The 23597-nt window shown below is 39.2% G+C and overlaps 4 protein-coding genes across 8 annotated transcripts; 3 read left to right on the plus strand and 1 right to left on the minus strand.

The window, feature by feature from the left end:
- Window positions 1-99: 99 nt before the first annotated feature.
- LOC139813974 (N-acetylneuraminate (7)9-O-acetyltransferase) lies at window positions 100-4264 on the plus strand. Of its 3 annotated transcripts, XM_071779886.1 has the most exons (12): window positions 100-198; window positions 276-422; window positions 613-709; window positions 798-1056; window positions 1170-1427; window positions 1516-1751; window positions 1843-2064; window positions 2151-2472; window positions 2565-2804; window positions 2880-3170; window positions 3299-3517; window positions 3625-4264. In XM_071779886.1, the coding sequence occupies exons 2-12, from the start codon at window positions 308-310 to the stop codon at window positions 3748-3750; spliced, it is 2385 nt and encodes a 794-aa protein (XP_071635987.1). In that variant the 5' UTR covers window positions 100-198; window positions 276-307; the 3' UTR covers window positions 3751-4264. The 3 variants fall into 3 exon arrangements, with proteins under 3 accessions (XP_071635987.1, XP_071635988.1, XP_071635989.1); XM_071779887.1 differs by having other exon boundaries at window positions 100-422; window positions 3611-4264; XM_071779888.1 differs by having other exon boundaries at window positions 100-422; window positions 2151-2369; window positions 2683-2804; window positions 2875-3170.
- LOC139813978 (mpv17-like protein 2) lies at window positions 4010-5401 on the minus strand. Of its 3 annotated transcripts, none has more exons than XM_071779895.1 (3): window positions 5256-5401; window positions 4755-4916; window positions 4010-4677 (listed from the first exon to the last, which is right to left on the minus strand). In XM_071779895.1, the coding sequence occupies exons 1-3, from the start codon at window positions 5325-5327 to the stop codon at window positions 4255-4257; spliced, it is 657 nt and encodes a 218-aa protein (XP_071635996.1). In that variant the 5' UTR covers window positions 5328-5401; the 3' UTR covers window positions 4010-4254. The 3 variants fall into 3 exon arrangements, with proteins under 3 accessions (XP_071635996.1, XP_071635998.1, XP_071635997.1); XM_071779897.1 differs by having other exon boundaries at window positions 4988-5363; XM_071779896.1 differs by having other exon boundaries at window positions 4997-5361.
- Window positions 5402-5517: 116 nt separating this feature from the next.
- On the plus strand, window positions 5518-9511 carry Dup (double parked). The gene is made up of 6 exons (XM_071779889.1): window positions 5518-6661; window positions 6738-6987; window positions 7112-7448; window positions 7551-7736; window positions 8366-8598; window positions 8694-9511. The coding sequence occupies exons 1-6, from the start codon at window positions 5823-5825 to the stop codon at window positions 9063-9065; spliced, it is 2217 nt and encodes a 738-aa protein (XP_071635990.1). The 5' UTR covers window positions 5518-5822; the 3' UTR covers window positions 9066-9511.
- A 416-nt stretch (window positions 9512-9927) lies between these two features.
- Mrpl33 (mitochondrial ribosomal protein L33) lies at window positions 9928-11035 on the plus strand. Its single transcript, XM_071778697.1, has 3 exons — window positions 9928-10120; window positions 10384-10487; window positions 10772-11035. Exons 1-3 carry the CDS (start codon window positions 10080-10082, stop codon window positions 10819-10821), a joined length of 195 nt encoding a protein of 64 aa, XP_071634798.1. The 5' UTR covers window positions 9928-10079; the 3' UTR covers window positions 10822-11035.
- The last annotated feature ends 12562 nt before the right edge of the window (window positions 11036-23597 follow it).

Genomic DNA, 23597 nt, shown 5'->3' on the forward strand with positions numbered 1-23597 from the left:
TAGCTCGGTGTCCCGTCCTGGCCGTCTCGATCAGTCTCGATTCTCGAATCGACGAATGCGAGTATTGCGAGTGCAAGTGCACGCTGCTGCACGCGCAATCGCGTTTGCACTCGAAGAATCACTCACGGTGCACGTGCACTATACTAACTCGGCCGGCCCTTTTCTTTTCGAAACAAATTAATCGAATTAATCGAACTAGTAAAAGATTACGATGTACTTTTATGCAGAAATTATTTTGCTAGGTTGCTAAAAAAAAAATTAATTTTATTTTGCAGTGTCAATGTAATCCGCGATATCGAATCCCTTCATGACATCGGCAGAACATTTTATTAGTCTTATAACAATAACAAGTGCAAAGAAATTAGCTACTGTGCTTGTTATCTGTTTTATTATATATCATGGTGTCATACATCTTATTTATGGTATGTATGCAATGTATACCTACATACTGGAAACTTCTATCCAAATAAACTATAACCAATAAACAATAAAATTTATTATTGAAAGATAATCTTGCAATGTTATATTTCGCGCATCTTTTATTTTTTAATTCTGATAATGTAAATAATTTGATTATTGGCACAAATAGATTATTACTGATCATTTCTACAGGTAGCGATTCTTGCAAATGGTTATTGACAGAAGGCAGATACAAAGGAGACAAAGAATGGCAACCATACGGATGCATGATGCACCATTATACACAAACGTAAGATTATTATTTTTATAATTTACTTCAGAGAGAAAGAGAGAGAGAGATTAACTTTTATATCAAAAAGATTCATTTAACTTTACAGAGACAGCAGAAGATGTATGAGATATCTAGCTTTCATGGGCCACCATAATCATTTTGTATTTGCTGGCGATGCTAGAATAAGGCAATTATATAAATCTTTCGTTTCGCAATTTATGATTGATGGCAAAGCATCCGATCTCACAGAGCTGCCAGAAAACTCCGACTTGGGTTTCAACGACGGACAACTTAAATTAAACGTACAATTTTTGTGGAGACCTCGACTCGATAATTCTATGATAGCAGACCTTAGAGGCTGGATGGTAATGTGCACACATTATATATCATACAGTAAATAAATATGTACGTAAAGAAATGAACAAAATTGGAGGAACAAATACTAAAATTTATATATTATATATCTTTGATGTTGTAGAAAACAGATGCACCTAGCGTAATTGTCACTGGCTCTGCTGCAGCTGCAATTCTTGCAAACAATAACAGCGATACGCAGCTTTATTCGGAATACAATACAGGTTTGATTCGATTGGTACAGCCAATAGACTTTTTGGCTAAGAAGGGATCTCAATTTCTATGGCTCTTACAAGATCCTGTGCTCAAGGAAAGACTGCCTGTACAATTGTTGAGTTTAGACAACAAACAGATTAACTTGTGCAATAAAGCAGCCGAGAAGGTAACATGATATATGTATTTACCTAAATGTGTGTGCGCGTGTGTGTGTAAAAGGCAAAAGATAAATATTCTGTAATCACCACACACAGATATTGTCTCATAGTGAGGCTCGTATATGGCAAAGCAGTAAATTAGTTGGTATGGGTGTTCTTGAACAAAGTCCAGATGGTTATTTGGCGAGTCCATTGTCACTTCGTCATAAAGTTCAAATACTATTAAATACATACTGCAACGATCATATGAATTTCGATGATGGCAGTTGTTGCAGTTATCCCGAGTCGGCAACCACTCTACAATTGTTAAGTCTGTCTGCGCTTGCATTATTGTAATTAAGTATTGTATTTAATTTCTAATGCGCTTTTAGAGAGAGAGATAGAGAGATTGCAAGATTTCTAATGCTCTTTTATTATATTCAGTTTAACAATAGGTGGAGGAGTATGGCTGTACAGAAAATTGTGCAAATATCGTTCCGAGGTGTCCTATTCTCACGTTACCACCGAAGAAGTACAAGATATGGAAGAAGCAAGTACTTCGGAGGTCATTCAAGTTAAGCAGCCGGAGATACAAGATTTCTATACTCTCGTTACATCACTGGCCCTCTTTTCTATTATATTAGCATATTTTTACCTGTGTGACAGGTAAGTAATCGCTTGACGAGATTTGTAATTTTGTCTTTATATTGCAATAGCTTTAATAATTATTTGTTTTCTTGCATCACTCGTAGAACAAACTTTTTCATGAAGGAGAATAAGTATTACAGTGAGTTCAGTTTTTGGCTACCACTCGGCTATATCTTAGCTCTTGGATTATTTTTCACCGAGGATCGCGAAAGAGGGCCGAGAGTGTTAAACAGAGAACAAACGGACGAATGGAGAGGTTTAATGCAAGCAGTTGTACTCATCTACCATGTCACCGGTGCCAAAAATGTCTTGCCGATCTACATGTATTTAAGATTAATTAATTCTGCCTACTTATTCCTGTCTGGATATGGACACTTTTATTACTTTTGGCAAACTGGCGACGTGTCTCTTGTCAGATTTGCCAGAGTAAGTATTAGAAAAGAGTTTCATGATGCATAAATTTAAATCATTAAATAATAGCATTTTCACCTAGAATCAATCTGTTTGCTGTGTTTCAGGTCATGTTTAGATTAAACTTGTTGACAGTATCCTTGTGCCTTTGCATGAACAGGCCGTATCAATTTTATCATTTCGTACCGTTGGTGTCGTTCTGGTTTCTAGTGATTTACTTTCTAGCTTGGTTACCACCCAGAATATATTCTGGAAGTTTGGCAGAATACGGACCGAGAGCCTTGCTGTATTTCGCTCTAAAACTCTTGGGTCTCGTATCGATAATTACTATACTATACATGTCGGAGGTAATAAGCAACTTCTATTGGAGAATACTTTTTTTTTTTTGTAATTGCAAAATATAACGCGTTTTATCAGCGCAGGTGTTTTTTGAAAAAGTTTTTGTCACGAGACCCTGGAAAGCATTATTCGTGACGACTGATGACGACATCCGCGAATGGTGGTCTCGTTGGAGAGTGGACAGATACAGCGTAGTCTGGGGCTTGACTTTCGGAGCTGCTCTTGTCGCTCTTCAGAGAATAGATCACATTCCTGGCACCGCCTTATCTTCCGTACTGGCACTGGTCTCCTTAATAGCGTATACTACTTTTACGATTCTGTGTCATTCTGTATCAGAGTGCGAGGAAATTCATTCTTACGTCGCGTTTATCCCGGTAAATTACTATAATTTCTTTATTATTACTTATTCTTTTATCACATTTCTCTTATCAACTTTATAAAAATTTCTCATTTATTAACTTTTTTTTATTACTATTTCATTATCAATGTTACTTGTTGTTAGATTATAGGATACATCGCTCTCCGAAACGCGTCATTGGCATTACGGGGGAAACACTCTGCACTTTTAGCTGGATTGGGTAGAATAAGTTTGGAAACTTTGGTGGCGCAAGGTCATATATGGTTGGCGGCAGATTCGCACGGAGTACTTGTACTATTACCTAGATTCCCAGTATTGAATCTGTTGGTTACGTCGTTCATTTTTATCTGTGCCAGTCATGAAGTAAGTAAAACAGATTATTTCTTACATTAACGGGAAATAAAAATTGTAATTTTAATGACAGTTATAGAACAAAAATTATTTGTTCTTATGGAGATTCTATCTTCTAGATTCATAGATTGACGCGCGTTTTGGCACCCTATGCAGTACCGAATGATTGGAAACTAGTAGCACGCAATTTGTTGCTCTTTATAGCTGTGTTGGTACCTATCGGCATTCACGATGGAATGTTTTAAAAAATTGTCTGTGAATACTATTCTCGTACATAAAAATCAAATATATTAGCAGTATTAACATGTACGAAGCAAACTTTATATATCGTAGGCCAAATTGAAGAAAAGATTAATTAAATAAGTAAATAGATGTTTATTATGCTTTTTTTTTTACAATAAAACATGATAAGAAATAAAAAAATACACATGTATTTCAAAGATTATTGTGTAAAATAACATTTTTTTACAATTTTTTTAAGAACTATTCCCAACTCGATTAAAATTGAGCTGAAAGTGATTGGCGTTTTGTCCGTTTATTTATTTGTACGTTTTATATCTTATATTTTACGCAATTTGCATTTGCATAATTTTATAAAATTATTCTACTTCATAGCTTAATAAATATACATACAATGCACGTACGTAGCAAGGGAAGTTTTCAGGGAACTGACGAAGCAAAGTTCTATTTCATTTGTTACCTAAATTGTATTTGTAATTTTGTAAACTATCTCGCTAAGTAAAATAACATTATCTATTAGCTGTTTGGATATTGTATTTCACATGGCTGGTATACACGTCATAACCGAGAGATATCATACTATCGTAAAAGACTCTGTATCGCGTGGGAAGGAAATAAAAGTTAATGACTTGTGCTGGAGGCCATATGACCCATTCGGCTACATATAGTTTATGCGCCTTCCTTCTAATTTCATCCTTAAATTCTGCTAAACTGTTGTTCTCCAATAAGGCCAGTGTTAAAAAAAACGTGCTTATACAAAGAGGCGAGCAAATCAGTTGATCTACAATCACTTTTTTTAGAACTATACCAATGGTGCGTCCAGCCATTCTAGTATCTAGAAAATTATACCAGTAATGACAAACTATCCCGATAGACATGCCGGACACAGACATATTTCTTGTTCTGGTGGAGCACCATTTGTCCCATTCGCCCTAAAGAATCACAGGATAAAACAAGTAATGATAGGATCGTAATAAATTTGACGAGAAAGCCTGCAGTTAAGGAATACCTTTAATATTTCATAGTGTTGCTCCACAACGTCGCCTATGCCAGAAAGAGAAACCGATATCCCGATATTTGTGTACAATAAATTTTTAGGAGAGAATAAGCGTTCTCTTAGGTGATTTATTCTACCTAAAGTTGGCCCCATTCCTCTCGCAATATTCATTGCCTAAAATAGAAAACGTCATTATTGGTTAGCGCACTACTTAAATCGTACTTATTGTTAGTAATATTGGTAACCTTATTAACCTTGCAACCAATCTCGTTGAAGCTTAACAATTTATGTAACAATTAAGTACCCAAAGTGTAAATGGTATCGTTTATTTAAAACCTTGCTTTTTTAAATTTATTTTACCATGCACGCGAAATGCACAATTATATATCATTACATGTCAGAGTTAGTATTAAAATATACTACTTTTACATTATCCGAGAATAGGACATATCGATCAAGGTTATTTAACATCCATAAAATATAAGCTTATCAATCGATGGTGACCAACATAACCTGGTATTTATTGCAATAGAAACCATGTGCGCCCGGGTTAATTAAAAGAATGACCGAATTAAATTGTTGCATAATTGTTTATTAGGTTAGGATCGCGTTGTATGCATATATTTTTGGAACAAGGAATATAGATTAATAGATGCATAATCCCCAGGATCGGCAGAATCGAATAGATCGACGGATGGGTTCGCGGGTTCGCGACCGTTCGCCAGGCGGCCGAGTGCAAAATGGGTAGTCGAACATGATTGGTTCTCTTGTCTCCAAATGCGATGATCCAACGAATCATCGTGTGTGTATGTTGCAAATCGCCATATCTCGCATCTCGCATCTCGCATCCGTCGTCATCGGCGCCACCATCGGAGCCATCAGCTGATTAACGGTCTAGTCTAGCGTCAGCAGCGTTGTTTCGCGCCAACGACTCCAACGATCTGTAAAAAGGCGGGCTTTCGCGAGACGCATACGGCACTACGGCAGACGGTGCATCTTCGACGATAGTAGATAATAATATACCTGCCTGTGGCCAGCGGCACGTCTGCGATCGGTATATAACGTCATACGTAAAGGGCTATGTCGCAGCCATCAGTGACGGCATACTTTAATACGCGCAAACGGCAGGCGTGCGACGAGTTACGCGGTAAGTCCAAGATTTTGCTGCTGGAGCGAGACAACCAAGTGCAGACAGTTATCGACAACTCGGAGCGAGCCGCGTTGTCTTTCTCAAACGAGGCAAGTACCGTAAGTACGAGTACGGGATCCAGTCCGAAAATCGTGTGGAAGGACGCGAAGGATGCTGTCGCGAATTCGAAGGAAGCCGTTCAGGCCAACAAGGCGGTCCGCAATATCCAGTTCGATTCTTCGAAAGCGATCCCCGAGAAGACCTGTACCAACAGACCTAAAGCGCGAGCCGTTCGTTCTCGCTCTCGCTCTCGCACCGTACTCTCGACACCCTCCACGTACGGAAGCCAGCCAGACATCAGAGATAGCTTTTTGAAGGTGGGAAGCGATCCAGAGACCAAGAAAGTTCCCTTCGAGAAGAAAGGCACGCTTAGTCCGAAGAAGAAGCCACAGACGCCCAAGAAAGCTTCTGCCTTGTCTGCCTTGATCTCATCAAGGGATAACACGACGAAAGAAGATGATTGTGACAAGGAACAACCTGCCAGCGGTTCTCTCACTCCACCGTCGTCAAAGAAGCTTTCAACGATGGAAAGACTTGCGAGAAGTGAAAATTTAAGCTTGACTGACATCAAAAATAGAATCAACAAGTCTTCCAGATTGACAGAACTGAAAGCCATAACGCGACGATTCGCCAATTACGATCGGGCATTGGAACAATTGCAAAAACAGGATGCGATTAAGAAACCTCAAATGCAAAAGTTTGAGAAGGTGGAACTTGAAATTCCAGTAAGGTGAGGATCATATATATATATGTATAATTTATTTACCAAATATACCCTAACATTCGCTTTTTTCTCACATATCAAGTCCACAAAAGGCGTACAAATCTCCAACCAAGGGATTATTGACTCCGACGAAGAATAGAGATCTCTTAAAGACGGTCAGTCCCCAGAGGCGAATTTTGTTTGAACCTAAAGAAACCACGCCAAGTCTAGGAAACTCCAGTCCTGTTAAGGCATATCAAAAATATCTCTCTCTGGCTGAAAGCGAAATACCTGGATTGGCATTGCCCTATACCTATAGATTCCTAGCTGAAATATTCAGATGTGTAGATACGGTACTATCCTCTTATAAATCTTTTAATACTTTTACTTAAAATTCTGTAGATTCTTATATTCTGTGTCATTAATGTGGCTTAAATTTGTATTTGCGATATGTTGAGCGTTAAATTTTGTCTGTAGGTTTCAGCAATGCTGTTTAATAGAAAGGAATTGATAACATTCAATAAACTTAAACCTGCGGTTCAAGAATTGCTACGTCGTAATTTTACACAGGAGCATCTAGCTCAAATAAAAACTATTTACCCTGATGCTTATACTTATCATCAAGAGAAGCATCGAAATTTTGGTTCGGTCTCCAAGCAAGAAAAATACGAATTGGTTCTAACACCTGTAGTTGAAACAATTAATGGCAGAAATACGCCTGATGCGGATGACATATTGAAAACTGCGTCTGAAAATAGTATGAGCCCCACGATATTGCTGGAAAGAAGGAAGAAATTTTACAACACTTTATTAGGTGCGTATTATTCTTTTGAAATAATTTTATCTGTGATCTTGTTATCAAATGTAATTACTAATTACATCCATATATCTTTAAATGTATTTTTTGTTGTTGTAGAGAGAGTAAAGGATGAACATGAGAAATTTTTGTTAAGCCTTAAAACACCGAGATTAATGAATATACCGAGAGAGAAAATAGTACGCTGGCATCCTGAGTTTGATGTGGAGTCTTGTAAGAAAATTGAGCAAGCTGTATTACCGCAACCACCTTATGTTGAAAAACAAACCGCTAGAGATGTTCTTGGTAAGAATTATGACACATTGGTGATAGTGATAGGAATTTTATATGGAAAAAAATTGTTTTTATTGCTATTGCAAGAAGCTACTATTGTAATTAATATGCACAATGCCAGAAAAGTATTTAAAAAAGTATAAGATGTCAGAATAATACAAAAACTGGGGAGTATATAGCTATATTATACGTGTGCGTATGCGTACACTCATTGTCAGTGATATAATATAGTCTTAATTTGGATGACGACTTTAAGTGGGCCAAAAAATTGCACAAGAAGACTAAATAACTGCGTTTGCGTAATTGTGAAACTTGGTTTTTATTGAGCTGTTGCAAAACTTTATTGATTAATCAGCAATAACGTAACGCAATCGGTATAAAGGTACTGCTTACGCGTAATACTTGAGCAGTTATATTATGCATCCTCGCATTATGCGGCACTACTCAACTCGATTCTTAATTAATAAATTAATTGTAGAAAATGGATTTAAAGTATCGCTTCAAAAGGGTCAAGTTATTCGTAGAATATGTAGGTTTCTCTTCTTTAGTAATATGCCTGACAAAACAGCTGTAAAATATTTTTATATGATATTCCATTTGTTATTCATCCGTTTTAATTATTATTATTTTTTTTTTTACAGACAAAGCTAAATCTTTGTTTAATTGTGGTACACGTATGGAGAAAGCATTGCAAAGGCTCGTTGAAGCAAACCTAACTTCCAGATCCACACAAGATTCTACAACCCAAACAACAGAGGATGGTGTTCCGAAGGTTAACATTGCCATTGTGGACACTCCACCAAGTACGCCATCCGTACAAACTGATCATCTCAGTACACTATTCAAGGGCATTCCCAAGGCTTTACTCGAGAAGGTAAGAACAATCGCTTTAGGATATCATGTCAGTCATATCATGTTTTAAGAATATACATATAATTGCTCTCTTTTGAATTATAATTATAATTGCAGGTTCGTGCTAAACAAGCAGCCAAGGCATTAGAAGCAATGACGAGAACACCAAATGCAGATAAAGAAGCTGCACTATACTCCAGACTTCCCGAATTAGCGAAGCTTGTTCGCAATATTTTCGTGGCGGAAAAAAAGGGCGTTTTACCAATGGAGATGGTGATACAAAAATTGGACAATTCTTTCAGAACGAAACTAACGTTATACGAAATGGAGGAGCATATACGAAAACTGTGCAAGCTCTTACCTACGTGGGCCAGTATACATAACGTACGAAAGGTGGATTATTTGAAATTAGATAAAAATGTTGAACTTGCTAAAGTGATTAAGCAATTGGAAATTTTGGCCAATGATAAAGTCAAGACAGCGTCCTAATTTGTATATTCCGATATGTATTATATTTCAAATATCTGCATTTTCACCTAATAGAAACTATTATGCTATTTAAGTTGGAAACGTTTAATTTTGCATACTTACGTCTATATCGTGATAAAAATATCACTGTACAATGCATCTTATTATATATATAATTTATGACATTACCATTTGTTTTTCATGCTTCACCAATCATTTTTAATAAATATAAAACTATGAAGTATGAAATAAAATGTAATAAATGAGAATATGTACTACATTCTATATTATAATTTACTTTTCCTATTAATACGAAGCTACTTTCAGAGAAATGTCAATGTAAATTTGTTATGTCTGAGGAATTACAGTTGAATCATGTAAGAAGTCCCCTAAATTTCTTAAGCAAAATTGCTGACGATGTATGCATTGCCTTTGATATGTTTATTAATAAAGCTGTCGAAAAATAACTATATAATTTGTATATACCTACATGTCTATACATATACACATAATTTTATTTAAATATATATGTTTGTCAATGTAACATTTAAACTTAATTTATACTCATCATTTGTATAGTTTTATTTTATATGATCATTAATATGGTCTTCTTAATGTACGTAATATTTCATTGTATTTTATAAACATTTAAATATAATAATACGTATATGTATAAAATACAATATAGCCTATCTTGTATCAATCAAGTTTTCTTATTGATACATTTTTTAAAATGCAAAAAAGATAAATAGATCATTGCATTATCTGTAATTGTTAAAGAAGATTCATCACGCAATTTACAGCTATTACAGTGATCTTATGTATCGACATGTTTTGGACGTCATGAAATGTGTGTGTGTGTGTGTGTGTGTGTGTGTGTGTGTGTGCTTGAACGATTCCTAACCTCTTCTTTCGCGTTGAGCGATTCGACTACTCGACTGTATTATATTTACTGTAATCTATTAATATTTATTCATACAATATATTGTATATGGTTTTTTGAATCGCACTATTAAAGGAAATTTGTGAAATACCATGTTCTTAACAAACGTGCTGTTGAAAAAAGCAAAGAGCAAGTAAGTAGAGCATTAACAAAATTGAATAAAAACTTGAGGTTAGAATATGTATATATACATATATTTAAATATACAAATATAAGTAATAACAAATTTATTGTCACTAAGCAAAATGCCAGTTTTTAATGGAAATTATTTGAAATGCATGCCAAAATTTACTTAGTTTATTTATATATTAAATAAAAAGTTAATGAGATAAGCTCAGATCAGAGACATAATATGTTATCGATTAAAAGATATCTGCTATTAATTTCTTATTACAGGCACGTCTTAGTCATTGCAGAAAGTATTATAAGTGGTCATCGATTGGTGCGCGTCAGAGAAAGATTGGCTGACAAATTAGAATTTATATATTTTGATCCTTATAGTAAGTAACTATTTATATATACAGACACACACACACACATACAAAATTATCTACATTAATTATGATAAGAGAAAGAACATAATCAAGGAATTATATGATCAATATATACTAATATTCAATATATTCTATAAAAAGCACTTGTTTGTATTTTCTTCCATTATAATTATAAATATATAATTATATAACTATAATCTTTTAGTAAATAGAAAACATAATATACATTTCAATGTACATTATGATTAGTGTTTAGTATTTAGACTAATAATTATGATTTTCTTTTCCAGTTCAACAGAAGACGCTATATAAAGAAAAGAAAAAATTACATAGCTTATAATTCGCAAATATTACGGTGTATTTGGCAATTTACAAAATCTCCTTGCTTGGTATATATTAAAACGATGTATTTATCCGATCTTATTTTATTTTATAGATACAATACAAACTTAATGTTATACAAATAACAAGTAGAGAAGAGATCAAGAATGATTCTGTAATATAAAAAATGGCTGTAAATAAATAAATGAAAAAAATTATATGATAACATAAAATATTGTTAGACTTTATTATATAAAAATATTGCAATTTTGTTTTCCGTGTCTTTTTTATCTACAGAATCGTGTTGGTTATTGACTATAATACCAAACGTAACAATTTGTCATTTGGCGATGCATTTAGTTTACCAAAATTTCTTGCTTCTATAAGAAAAAGGAAAGAGGAAGCTTTCATCAATATTACTTTACATATCATTATTGAAAGTTGTCAAATAAAACATGCTATGAGCAAACGTTTTGTCTAAGTTTCATGTCGGTCATGTCGAAAGGACAGAAGGCGAAAGAGAGGCGAATGGAGAATCGGCGAGAGACCAGCCAAGAGTCTCGACATCGAGATTGGGGGTAGATTTCCTTTGATCCTTAACAAGGAACACAAAGTTGTATTATTTCCACCTGGGTTTCAAACGGTTCAGAATCCGCCAGGCGTGAAACACGATCCGCTTTCTCTCTCTTCTCTCAGTCTCTTTCTCTTCATCTCGTGCCCGCTTAGACTTTTCGTCCTTTTCCTGATGCCAAAGACTTCTCTCACTACCTCTTGCTCTCTCCTCCTCTTCTTCTTCCCTCCCCCCCCCCCCCTCTCTCACTCTCTCGCTCTCGTCTTTAATCCCTTCCTGTTCTTCACTTGGTTTTGATTGCGGTACGGGAGCAGCAAAGTCGCGCAGTTTACTGATGTTACAAATTCAATTTCTCCTCGACTCAGACCATTGTCCAGAGGAAAGAGGGGGAAACCGCAAAAGGGGTTACACCCGGAGAGAGAATCGTCTCTCTATCTTTCGCGATTGTGCGCGTGACAGTTGGTGAGATTCGAAATCTTCCCCGCTTTTTTCCATCTCTTTCTCTCTCTCTTTCTCTCCCTTCGAAGAAAAAAACTTGCCGACTTCCTCCTGGACGTGCATGCACGCACGCAGCATGCAAGCGTATAATTGTGAAACATACATCTTGGCCGCGCGACGAGACGAAGACACGAGCCTTTCAACACGTTCGTTTTGACTTTTGAAACGCGTCGTGAATTTTGTATTTTGTAGATTAATTTTCTTAGCAAATAATATCAATTTTTATCTTTTGGTATCACGTATGTAAGAGGACAATATGATCTCGATCTCTAACAATAAGTAAGATTCATTAAAGTTGAAATATTTAGAAAAAAAAATTATTTTAATTATATCATTTTTATGTACATAAGAGAGCACATGTTTATTTAGTCATTCATCGGAAACCGAAACGCATTTGGCTCAATTTGCTACATGAAATTTTCGCTTCGCAAATGGAGCATCGGAGCAGCCCACAATCGTGCAGACGCTAAGAAAAAAAAGCGTGCAACATAGGAAAAATGCCGGTGGAGAGTTTGCAAAGAATCCGTCAGGAAAGAGAGTGAGAGAGAAGAATAAACAGATGCGAAAGGAGCCTGGTTTGCCGGGAGCGTTTCAGTTGCCTCACGTTCGAGGGTGTTTTTCGCGTCCGCACGAGTTATTCTCCACGCTTGCTAACAGTGGACGCGAGCCCGCTAAAGTGGCCTCGCTGCTAATTAACTGCGGTTATTTTTTACAACTCTCCTTGCGCATTTCCACCCATCATTGCCCTCCTCCCGAATCACCCGTTCTTCTCTCTGGCGCTTTTCGCAACGCCGCGCGCCACGCAACGGAGTTCGATATTTTCCGCGAGTGCCACGGCTTCCGCGTTTTATTCATCCGCCGCGGTTCTTGCCGCGATAAAGGAAGAAACGTGCATAGGTACTCGCGAAACTCGACAGTAAAAAAAAAGGGGGGAAAAAAGAAGAAAAAAAGGTTATAGCGTTTGCCCGAGCAAGCGTGCGTAAGTAGGAATAAGAGAGATTGCATTTTTTTTATCAATCACATCGGTTCTAAATCAAGTTCGGTCTCGTACGCAATTCAACATTGAGCGTAAATGCAGCGTTGCGATACGCTGCATTTGCACGCGCGCATTTATCAAAATGCTTATTAAAAGAGCAAAGAGATATTAGTCTAAAAATTCGATTCACACGACCTAAGGATCGTTCGCGAGTCGCGAGTCCCCGAGTCGCTTGCATCGATCGAACATCGCAGTTATGTATAGGTATATGTGAGACGTACTCGTATATATAACTCTGAAACGTTAATATCGTCATGTCGAATCCGCGAGATCGCTCGTGACGGCGTAAGCCTGCATAAGGTGGAGAAATGGTGATGGTATAGGTATAGAGGTATCTCTCTGCGCCGCGTCGCGCTATGGGGGTCGGAGGTCGGGGGCCGGGGGGCCGGGGGCGGCGAGGGTGGTGGTGGCGCGGCACCCTTCTTTTCTCCGCCACGAAAAGGTACTTGAAATAAATTGAAAATGGCTGGTATCGCTCTGGCCCCCGGACAAGTGATACCTACATCATCTACACGCACCCTAGCCGCCCCCTTTCACCGCCTTTCACCCTCTACCCGCGCCCCGCGTTCTTTCATGAATTCGAAACGCGACGTTCGAGTCGGATCGGAATCTGGTCGAATCACTTCAATTAATTCAATCGAGGGTAGGCGGGGGAGGAGCGAGCGAGAGAGAGAGAGAGAGAGAGAGAGAGAGAGAGAGAGAGAGAGATAAATAAATAGCGCGTGTTACGCCTCGGAAGAGTTTATATGCAGTGAAGCTTTTGTTAATCGAGACTCGAGACTGCTCGAGACTACTCGTGATTCGTGGAAGATGCAGTGTGTGACATTTGTGACATGTGATATTATACAATTTAAGTGTCAAATGTCGAGGAGATATGGGGTATAAATGATCATTAATGATAATTAAATATACATATATTAAATATAATATTAAACTCTATTAAATTTAAGAAAAGTACATGCGCGCACAGTCACGTACGCAACGCGCGCATTAAAAGCTCTTATATTTTTCAGATTTTTCAGTTTCAAAGAAGCAAAAATTACTGTCTGTCTGATTGTTAATGTCTCTGCGGTACCCTGCCTCGTATATTCTCCCAGCTCTTCTTTTCCTTCTTAAAATGTTTCCATTTATGTTATTTATAAGTTTACGCAGTCGCTTCAAAGACAGATCGCAGTAGATAAAATTTTACCCCTTCCGTTGAGGAAGGAAATAATGTCGCGATTCAGCGAGTTTTTAATTTCAGAATCGCTCGGTTTGCGCGGTTTTCCGCGTGCGTGACGCAGAGACGCATAAACGAGGGCGCGGCACACGTATGCACGCACACACACACACACACACGCGCACACACAACACGCGCGCGCGCGTACGTAATCTCACACATACGCGCATACACGTAGCAGTAAGCCAAGGCACACACGAACGCGACAAGGTGTATTGAATCGACGAGTATCATGCAGCTGACAGCTAGAGCTAATTGAATCTTGACTCTATCTATCTGTCGACCCGAGGCTGAGACTCGCCACCGCTACCATCGCTACCAACGCCGCCGCCGCCACCACGAATTGCATTTCCCGTTCGGCGGTATCGCTATCGTTCCCCCTCGCTCCCGAAGAATTCTATCTTTCCCGTACCAACGCTCTTTCTTCCTTCCTTCCTTCCTTCCTTCCTTCCTTCCTTCCTCCCTCTTCCATTCTCTTCCTCCTCCTTCTCCTTCTCTCTTGCCGCTTGCTCACCCATCACCCGCTTTAATCCACGTTATTTTCCATCGTGAAAATATATCAAATAAAAGATGCAAACTACGTAGCTTGACGAATTCTTCTTCAAAAATCTATGCATTTTGTTTACAAAAAATTTTTTCTTTACAAAATATGCAAATATGCAGATAGGGCAAAACAAATTTTTCATAACATATGGTATTTCTTACAAGTTCCAATTAATAAAGTCATTGCTGTCGGTGAAGACGAAGAAGATTCTGCTTTGTGGTAGTATAGTGGAATCTAGCGGGATGAATCCGCGCGGGATATCCTTATAGCCTATATAATATATATATTGTACGCGTGTATGTATTACTACCCTTGAAAAAAAAGTCAGATATTTGTAAGCATCGAGTTAACGCGCGCCATTGAGTTTATCATCTCGTTAATGACACCATCCGAACAACATTGTAAATGCCTGACGTGCACTTTGGAAGAAGAATCCCGGCGCGGCGCCGCAAAATCTTTTACAAGGGATTACAAAACGCGTGAATGAATGTGCGGTTTCGGTCGAGAGTCGAAACGAACGCACACTTTCGTGCAAACATATACGCGTTTGTATTCGCTGCTGTGAGAATATGTCCGTTCATGCACGCGCGCATTGCACCCCCTTAGACCCCCAGAGAAACGAGAATGACGTGGATTGGATAAAGATGAGCAAGAGGGAAAGAATGACGGGAGGACGGAGAGAACGAGATGAAAGAGAGTGAGAAGTCGATAAAGAAAGAGAGGAAGAAAGAGTGTGCGTGTGTGTGTGTGTGAGAGAAAGAGAGAGAATCCAATATAACTGCACACACGTTTATAGGGTCGATGGGAATATATTGGAGCGGATATTGAAATACTTGTTGGTAGTTTGAGTTGAAGGCGAGAGATGCCTTTCTCGATGCCATCTTGATTGCGCAATCGAGGCATCGATGCGGCCCCCGCTACAGAATTTGACGATAAAGATCGCACTCGGATTATGGGAGGCCACGGAGGCCGTTCCCTCCTCCTCTATAAACGATAATGGCGACCGCTCAACTACCTATTTCACTAGCTTGTCCTGGAAGTCTTGAAACGCCGCGTCATTACACGATGCTCCCATTGTTGGATTGCAACATGTGACACGATCACAATTTTTCAAAAATTTGAAAGAAACGTTTCTCCATAACGATAAAACCTATATCTATGTATTCAACTGTTTATTTTGACTTCGTTCTTGACATCTTGTATGTGCGTTCTTGACATTGTTCTGGAAAGGCCATGCTTCCGTTAAAAATTGTTAACTACAAAGAGAGAGAGAGAGCACACGATCGTAAAAAGATTGACAACGCGGTCGAAAGTACAATGATCTCGCAGATAAACATCCATGAGTGCGCCGATTATTCGGTACATCGAGATCGAACGAGTGCACGACAAGATATGAAATAATTTAGTGAAGCGCGATACGGTCCCGAGCCCACCTGGGCACACATTAAAAACCGAGGGCTAACGAAACCCCTATCCTTTCATTCGCTCTTTGTTATTCAACAATCGGCACGCACGCACACACGGCATATTAATATAATATGCCAAGCCGAGAGAGAGAGAGAGAGAGAGATATGATTACGCATTGCGGTGCATCATCGTCAAAGAGTTTTCTAGCTACGAGTTTAATTGGTCGGCCGATGCAGACTGATGCAGCCTGAAATGGAGAAGCGATACCAACGCGACTGGTTCGTGCGAAAATAATTCCCTTCCGTGCGTATATCTTCCACGATTAATCTTTCCGCGCACTCGACCGATGGAACTCGACAAGCGCAAAACATGTCTGCTGCTTGTCTGAAAAGGATGAGTTTAAATCTCGGAACGCACGAACACACACACACACACACACACAAACGATTATTCCTGTCGTAAATTATTTTTTTCCTGCCGTATATCATCCGATTCATTGACATCGCATTTATAACAGAATGCTATTATTGTCTTTAAGTTAAATTTCTGTAGAAAAAATGTAGTTGGATGCCATATTCTTTTAGCAATACTTTAATTAATGTTTTACTTTCCTTTCTAATCAATTATACAATTAAAATTTTATATTAAAACAGAATCTCTATAATATTACTTAAAAATAGAAATAGTTATTCAACTGTTTCTGTTTCATTTATTATAAATTAATTATAAATATATAAATTAATTTAAATTAATTTCTTTAAGAGTTTTTAATAAAACTTGATATACTACTGTTGCACACAATCTCTCGATTTGACATTAATAATTATAATCAAACATTCGCGAAAGTTACCAAATCATCGATGCATGCAGCATGCATGATGCATGATGCAGATGAGAGGGAGAGAGAGAGAGAGGGAGAAGGAGAGGGGAGAGAGAGAGAGAGAGAGAGAGAGAGAGAGAGAGAGAGAGAGAGAGAGAGAGAGAGAGAGAGAGATATGCTCTTTGATGCGGGATCGCGTCATCCCGATCTTCCAATAACGCGAGGACTAGTTCGGAATTCGTGGACAAAGCGCAAGCATAGCTAAATAGCACTTGTATAAAAGATCGCGTATAGATGGGTATCAATATCTCTCCCTACGTACATGGAAGCGCGATTACGGAGCTCTTTTATATCAATCGAATCCGTTCGCCAACTATATCTTTCGATCCTACGAGAAAATATATAATACGGATCACGCAAAGCCACACTTGGGGCAATCTTAAAGATCGAAGAAAAAGTACGCGAAAGTCTTGTAGTTGTACGCACGCTTAATTCGATCCTGTTTCTTTCAGGTTTAGCTCTTAGCTCCGTTTAGTTCCGCTCGAAAGAATTCATTCTCGTGTCTCGCGATGGTTCGGTACGGTTGGGTCGTTACGGTGCGCGGTGATCCGCCCAAGGGATCGATCGTGATTATTTCAGTCTTGTAGAGTCAAGAGCGCGTGTGTCGTATCTATATAGCACTTGAAAATCTATTAAAAAGAAAGTAAACGTAAAAAAACATATATATAATATAAGTAATAATTTTAATAAATGTTGAACTTTGTAAAGTAAGTACCTACATAACAATTAACATATGAAAAAATTCCGTCAAAGACGTCAAGTCGGAAGGATTAAAGCGAGGTAACTCGCTCACTCGCTGCCACAGCACAGCTAGGCTGCATTCTGTGCTATGTAGATGTATACGTACAAACGAGTTACAGTTTGGTCGAATAACCGCAGAATTTGAGCCGTCAAAGATGACATGACAGTCAACAACACCGGAAGGACACCGGACCGGAGGATTGAGGAAGAGGAAAGGGACGTAAAACGTATACGTGTAAGGCGCTTATAGCGCGAGTTTGCGTTCTTCGCGAGGTGTATCCACTACGCGAGGAAGCGGCGTATTAACGTAACCCATCGCATCTCGCATCGGGAGGGACGGGAGGTTGCGTTCTTCGAGTGTGTAAGACTGACATGCCAGGCGTGTCTTTTGTGCCTTTTATGCCCGTTTCTCCGTATCCTTTCTCTGTCAATCAGCGGAGATCACAATGGTAGACGCGACACATTGTGTAATTCAGAATGAATGCGAGGCCTTCCGGATAATTATTACGCGACCGCGGCCAGTCCTTGCGGTGTGTTTTGTACACACGTACGCGTCACGTAGAAATTTTACCCACGCACACGCGCGATCCACGGAAAAGAGAAGACCGCGGTACCCGTGCTCGACAATGGGGGGTCAGCGTCGTCGTGTGTGCCACCGCATTCGAAAACCGCGCGATATCTCGTTACACCGTAATCGGGGTATAATCGATCGCCAAGTTTGTAGCGCAAGGCAAATTGATGGGCGTGGTGAGAACGACGACCGGGTGGAAACTCGAGAGCCTGAAAGACAACGGTAGTCGCAGCCGCGGAACAACGACCGCCTCGAGGAAATCCGAGATTTTTCTTCCTTTCTCTCGCCGCGCGGGTTCCCTTTATTTCTCTCTCTCTCTCTCTCTCTCTCTCTCTCTCTCTCTCTCTCTCTCTCTCTCTGTCCCGCGAGGTGCATACCTACATTCGGGATCGAAACTGCGTTTGTCTTTGACTGTTGCGTAATATTCGCTGGACAGGCAGGGATACTCGTAAGCAAGCGATTATACTTTGATCAGCTTCTCTTCTCTTATCGTTATCTTATCGGATGCCACGGTATATGTATATGTATATATCGATACCCGTGTCTTTTATTTTTTCCACAAAATAAAAGACACGGATATATACTTTCGAATACCTATAAATCAGGATTGCCTCTTCGACTCTAGATTTAAAAGAAAATCTCCGAGCCGCACAGCTCAAATCATCACACTTTCTATCTTCTTGAAGGGAGGAATATAACATATATGCAGAAATACTCGTGTATTCGTCAAAGCATATAATATCGCAACGAATACAGACAGATATTTATATTATATTCTTAAAAATGGAAGAAAACATTTTAAGTATAAGATTTTGGATGAAAAGTCGGTATAGAGATGACAACTCTAATACAAATACGAAAGAATACAAGGCACTAACAATAAGAGAAAATAGTAAAATACAAATAGAAAAACAATAGGTAATAAGTGAAACAGAACCGATATCATCAATCAATTAGAAAGAGAAAAAAAAAACAATTTACGGTCCAGGCTGGATCTTGGTAGCCTATTAATAACATTTTTGTGTGAATTTTGTATACTTTGTTCCAAACTCACATCAATAAACTGCGCGCCAATATTTTGTTAAATGGTAAAAGTTTAAGGTACTTAAGATATTAGAAAAACATACAAGACTGATTGTGAGATGGTTTGAGTATCTTGATAGATGTAAGACATTTTGACTCTTTTGTAAAAAGTATAAGCTACTTGGTGGATACTTAAAGTCTTAAACAAAATATTATACATATATATACAAATTACATAATGCTAATAGAATTGTTGGCAATGATAAATTAATTGAAGAGCAGGGCGAGTCATTAATTTTTATTATTTAAGTACGTTGAATATCGCAGAACCATTACCAACGAGAAATCTTTAACGTTTTCAAATTCTATGTACCGATCCTTCACTGATACTGTTTTCTGGTTATAGAGCTAGGTTAATATAAAGCTCGGAAGTAAAAAAACGATCGATTATATGATTAAAGATATTAAATATACTCAAGAAAAGATTGTGATACTCGCGCACAACCGAATCTTTATAGATTGCACGTTTACGTCCGACAAGGATGCTTTGGAAAATCTAAGCGAATAAAATCTATAATTTAAACTAGAGCAAACAAAAAGCTTGAAAACGGTCCGTTCGCGCCGTCGCGTCGCGTCGTATCTTTATTCTGCTCCTTCTCGCGTATAATATCAAGTATTATTATTAAATATATTTATATATGGACATGTGATACTTGAGCGGCCGTATAAAATCTCGCGCCGCGGCCGTATAAAAATCTCTCGTTTTAGGTAGTACCTTGTAAATTGTGTGACATGCTTGACGGATCATTCTAATAAATGGAATTGTACTGTTTCCTACCGAGCAATCGAGCGCTGTTTTCCTCCTTTCCTCTCTCACTCACGTTTTCTCTTCCTCTCTTCCTCACTCTTCCTCGCTGTCCTCCCACACATCGCACGTATTCCTCTCTCTCCCTCTCTCTCGCTCTCTCTCTCTCCACCGTATCTCTTTCCTTCTCGCAACAAGAGCGGTCCTCGATCATCCTCCATCTCTCGTCAATGCGTCCCGGGGACTTCCGCGATTTCTGAATAGAAATCTCCATTGCGGCTGACAATGCCGCGGTACGTGGACAATTGCATAGTCTAATGGATCCGCCTCACATCACCGTAACTTATACGTACGTGTCGTTCGTGAAAAGTGAATATCGACAACGTCCATTCTACGTGTCTTCCTACAGTCCGCGGCTAAAACGAGAGATCGACGTCCTCTATTTTACGTGTCTTCCCGTACGTGTCATCAGGCTCCACCGCGCCTCTCCCTTTCTTCTTCCTTCTTGCTTCACGTAATTCGCGTGACGTTTAACATCCCCTTTATACCGTGTGTACACCTGCCAAAGAAAAACTGACGTGAGGGCGCCAGCGAGAAGTCGGAAACTACTATACTGATGGCTGGATTGCTCAGATAAAAAGATTTGCTTTTCTCATAAGTCATAAGAGATGAGAGAGAAACGATCTTTTAATTTTACAACCACTATTTTATGACAAATAATTTATTTCTTATCTGGTTTTTATTAACACTGCGCGGACACACCGTGGGCCTTTTAAGGCACAGTCGATTTTTCGTATTTTACAGTTTTCTCCTGATGTTTCAACACTTAAAAAAAATTGCAACACTCCTGGCCTATGTAAGTATAGAAATCACTTTTTAAAACTTTAAAGATAATACATGCACTTTTATAGATTTTTTTTTAACACAGAAACGCCCTCAAAAACTTAAAAAAGTCCCAGGGTGTCCGCGCAGCGTTAATTAACCTTTGACAGAGGTGGATGATTTATAATGCACAAGATAAAAAATCGCTCTCTCTCACACACAATAGAATGCGATTTCCCCTCACTCGTTTGCATAGTGTTAATTCTGAAATATAGGATATATAATTTATAACATTTTTTTTCGCGACTCACAGCGTACGACTGAATTTTATACAGTTACGTTAATTCTCAAACAAGCTCGATTAAGTTTTGATGCCATATCCAAATGTGTGCATTGTAGACGAACGCGCGTATCCGCACGAAGAAAGAATTCGAGAGATGCTGTTTGTTATGATTTGTCTCTTATTATGATCGCGGGGGTAAAAGGAGAGGGTTGGACAAGTCTTAACCTTTTGGTGGTTGAAGACAGAGAGGAGAAGGAGGCCACGAGAGAAGAGATGGTCCAGGCAGTTACGGCATTATATACCTAACAGGAAGAGAGACAAAGCGAACAAAACACTGTCGGGGCGCGGGGCGTCGCTTCGCAAACAGAACCTTTGGTGAGGAGAGGAGAGATGAAAAGGGGAGGGAAGGGAGGGGGTCGAGAGAGAGAGAGAGAGAGAGAGGGAGAGAGAGAGAAAGAGAGGCGGGAACAGAGAGAACTAAAACTTGGAACAAAAGTCCTCACTTTTGTTCCCTTGAAAGTTTTTCAAATTATGGTCGTAATGGTGAGGAGAGGCAGGAGGTGAGGATGGCGGTGCGGGGAGGACCTTCTGTGATTTATACCTCGCGAAGGTTTTGGAATTATTAAACTTTCCGGTACCGAAGAAAGAGGCGAGGTGGAGACGGCGCAGTGCGCAGGCTCCAAGGACGGAAAGAGCTTGTACTGTAATTAAGCCGTTTTCTAATGAAGATTGATCGGCCAATTAGCACCGGCCGCCCACCGCGTGTTTATTCCTTTATTTAGTGCCGTCACGTTGGGTACATCTCTCGATTGAGAGATTTTCTTATCTCTTTAAAAAAAATGCACGTTTTACGATACAACCGTTAAACGCTCTTTGGCAGGCAGCTCGCAGGAAGCGAGCTTGAACCTCTTTGGTTTATGGTTTCAACCTCTCTCATCTATTCCGATATAAAGTAAAAAGTATATGGAAATAAAGTCTATTTTCTATAGAGTGAAAAATGTTTCAAGTTTTATAATGATTGGAAAATAAATTACTCGCACGCATTATACTGCTCCAGATCCAGAGTATATCACGAAACATTTCGCGATCGCGTCTCGCGAAAAGCAATTAAATCTCTGATAAGAGTAAGTGTTTCGATGAGTAACGTGTGCAACGCAATTCTATGTATTTCTCGTATATTTCTCCTCATCACTGCCGTAGGCGACTCGTAGGGAAGACGCCGCGCCCGCGCCCGCGTCGCGCCGGAAGACGAACGAAATTATCGCAACGCGGACGCAACCAAGTTATCTTGAGATTAGGTATCTCGCTTGCCAGGGTCAATACGGTCATCGATGTATTTTACCAGGAAACACTCGAATTGTCCATTAACAAGCAATTAAACCGCTGGTAACGAGGCACAATTCAGCGGGCCGAGTCGAGTTTATTCCTGGAAGAGATTAAAAGCTGCCACTTGTGAGTTTGGTGAAACCACCCTTCTGCCGGTCTCGCACTCGCACCATCCTCCTCTCTTCTTCCCGCCGTCGGCGTCGTCGTGCCGCGCCGCGCCGCGCCGTCTCCTTCTCTCGCGATCGTGGTTCCCCCGTCCCATTCGAGCTTCCACAATAGAGAGTGGGAAGCCTCTTTCTGTGGATCGCACAATGGATATAGTATATCAAACAAATTCGACCCCGCGGAATTATTGGCCAGGCTAATCCCACGTAACCGGCCACGGGGACGATACTTCTCCCATCGACGCCAGCACGTGACTCTGCGTCCTGCGACTGTCGAAGGGTTGAAGGGCGAAAATTCAACCGTGAAACGCCCGCGCCGCGGCCGTGAGGACGAGTCGACGTCCACCCCTAACCGCGATTAATAACGTCTCGACGTCTCGGCCGATAGATCGTTCGCTTTTCGGAGAGAGATTGAGAGAGAGAGAGATTCGATTTTCGAGCGACTCCCGAATCGAATGCTCGAATCATGAATCTTGCATGAGCGGCATGAGTCAATCGAGCCGATTGATTCGATTCGTTAGGAAGAGTTAGGAAGAGTACGGTTGGAAATTTTACATTGATTTTCTACAATTATTTGTAATATCGAAGCATCACATTGTTTATTTCGAAAGCGCTACAAATATATGTAGGTAATATCTTGCTAACTTTCACCATTTAATACAAAATACATGGGGTTCAAGTTCAAGTTGAATTTAAATTTGGGTTGCCCAAATTCGAATGTGCCTTTAATTTAGAAGACGTCTGTCTCAAGAGAACAGGCAACATTAACACAACACCTAGAGATTCGCGAAACAATGCAAAATTTTATTTCCCTAAAAAAAAGAGCAAGTTGCTGTAAGAATAAGGAATATATAAATCTTGAATTTCTAGAAAAATACTTAATCTAAAGATGTTATCAATTTAAC

The sequence above is a fragment of the Temnothorax longispinosus genome, chromosome 5, assembly GCF_030848805.1.
Source record: "Temnothorax longispinosus isolate EJ_2023e chromosome 5, Tlon_JGU_v1, whole genome shotgun sequence".
In the NCBI taxonomy this organism is placed as follows: Eukaryota; Metazoa; Arthropoda; class Insecta; order Hymenoptera; family Formicidae; genus Temnothorax; species Temnothorax longispinosus.

Coding starts and splice junctions, on each gene's coding strand:
- LOC139813974 (XM_071779886.1), top strand. CDS start 308: ATGACATCGGCAGAACATTTTATTAGTCTTATAACAATAACAAGTGCA. Junction 1,428..1,515: donor GCAATAAAGCAGCCGAGAAG/GTAACATGATAT, acceptor CACCACACACAG/ATATTGTCTCATAGTGAGGC. Junction 3,518..3,624: donor TTATCTGTGCCAGTCATGAA/GTAAGTAAAACA, acceptor TCTATCTTCTAG/ATTCATAGATTGACGCGCGT.
- LOC139813978 (XM_071779895.1), bottom strand. CDS start 5,327: ATGCAACAATTTAATTCGGTCATTCTTTTAATTAACCCGGGCGCACAT. Junction 4,917..5,255: donor TCTATTGCAATAAATACCAG/GTTATGTTGGTC, acceptor TTTCTATTTTAG/GCAATGAATATTGCGAGAGG. Junction 4,678..4,754: donor AACACTATGAAATATTAAAG/GTATTCCTTAAC, acceptor GTGATTCTTTAG/GGCGAATGGGACAAATGGTG.
- Dup (XM_071779889.1), top strand. CDS start 5,823: ATGTCGCAGCCATCAGTGACGGCATACTTTAATACGCGCAAACGGCAG. Junction 6,662..6,737: donor GAACTTGAAATTCCAGTAAG/GTGAGGATCATA, acceptor TCACATATCAAG/TCCACAAAAGGCGTACAAAT. Junction 7,449..7,550: donor ATTTTACAACACTTTATTAG/GTGCGTATTATT, acceptor TTGTTGTTGTAG/AGAGAGTAAAGGATGAACAT.
- Mrpl33 (XM_071778697.1), top strand. CDS start 10,080: ATGTTCTTAACAAACGTGCTGTTGAAAAAAGCAAAGAGCAA. Junction 10,121..10,383: donor TTGAAAAAAGCAAAGAGCAA/GTAAGTAGAGCA, acceptor TTCTTATTACAG/GCACGTCTTAGTCATTGCAG. Junction 10,488..10,771: donor TATATATTTTGATCCTTATA/GTAAGTAACTAT, acceptor TTTCTTTTCCAG/TTCAACAGAAGACGCTATAT.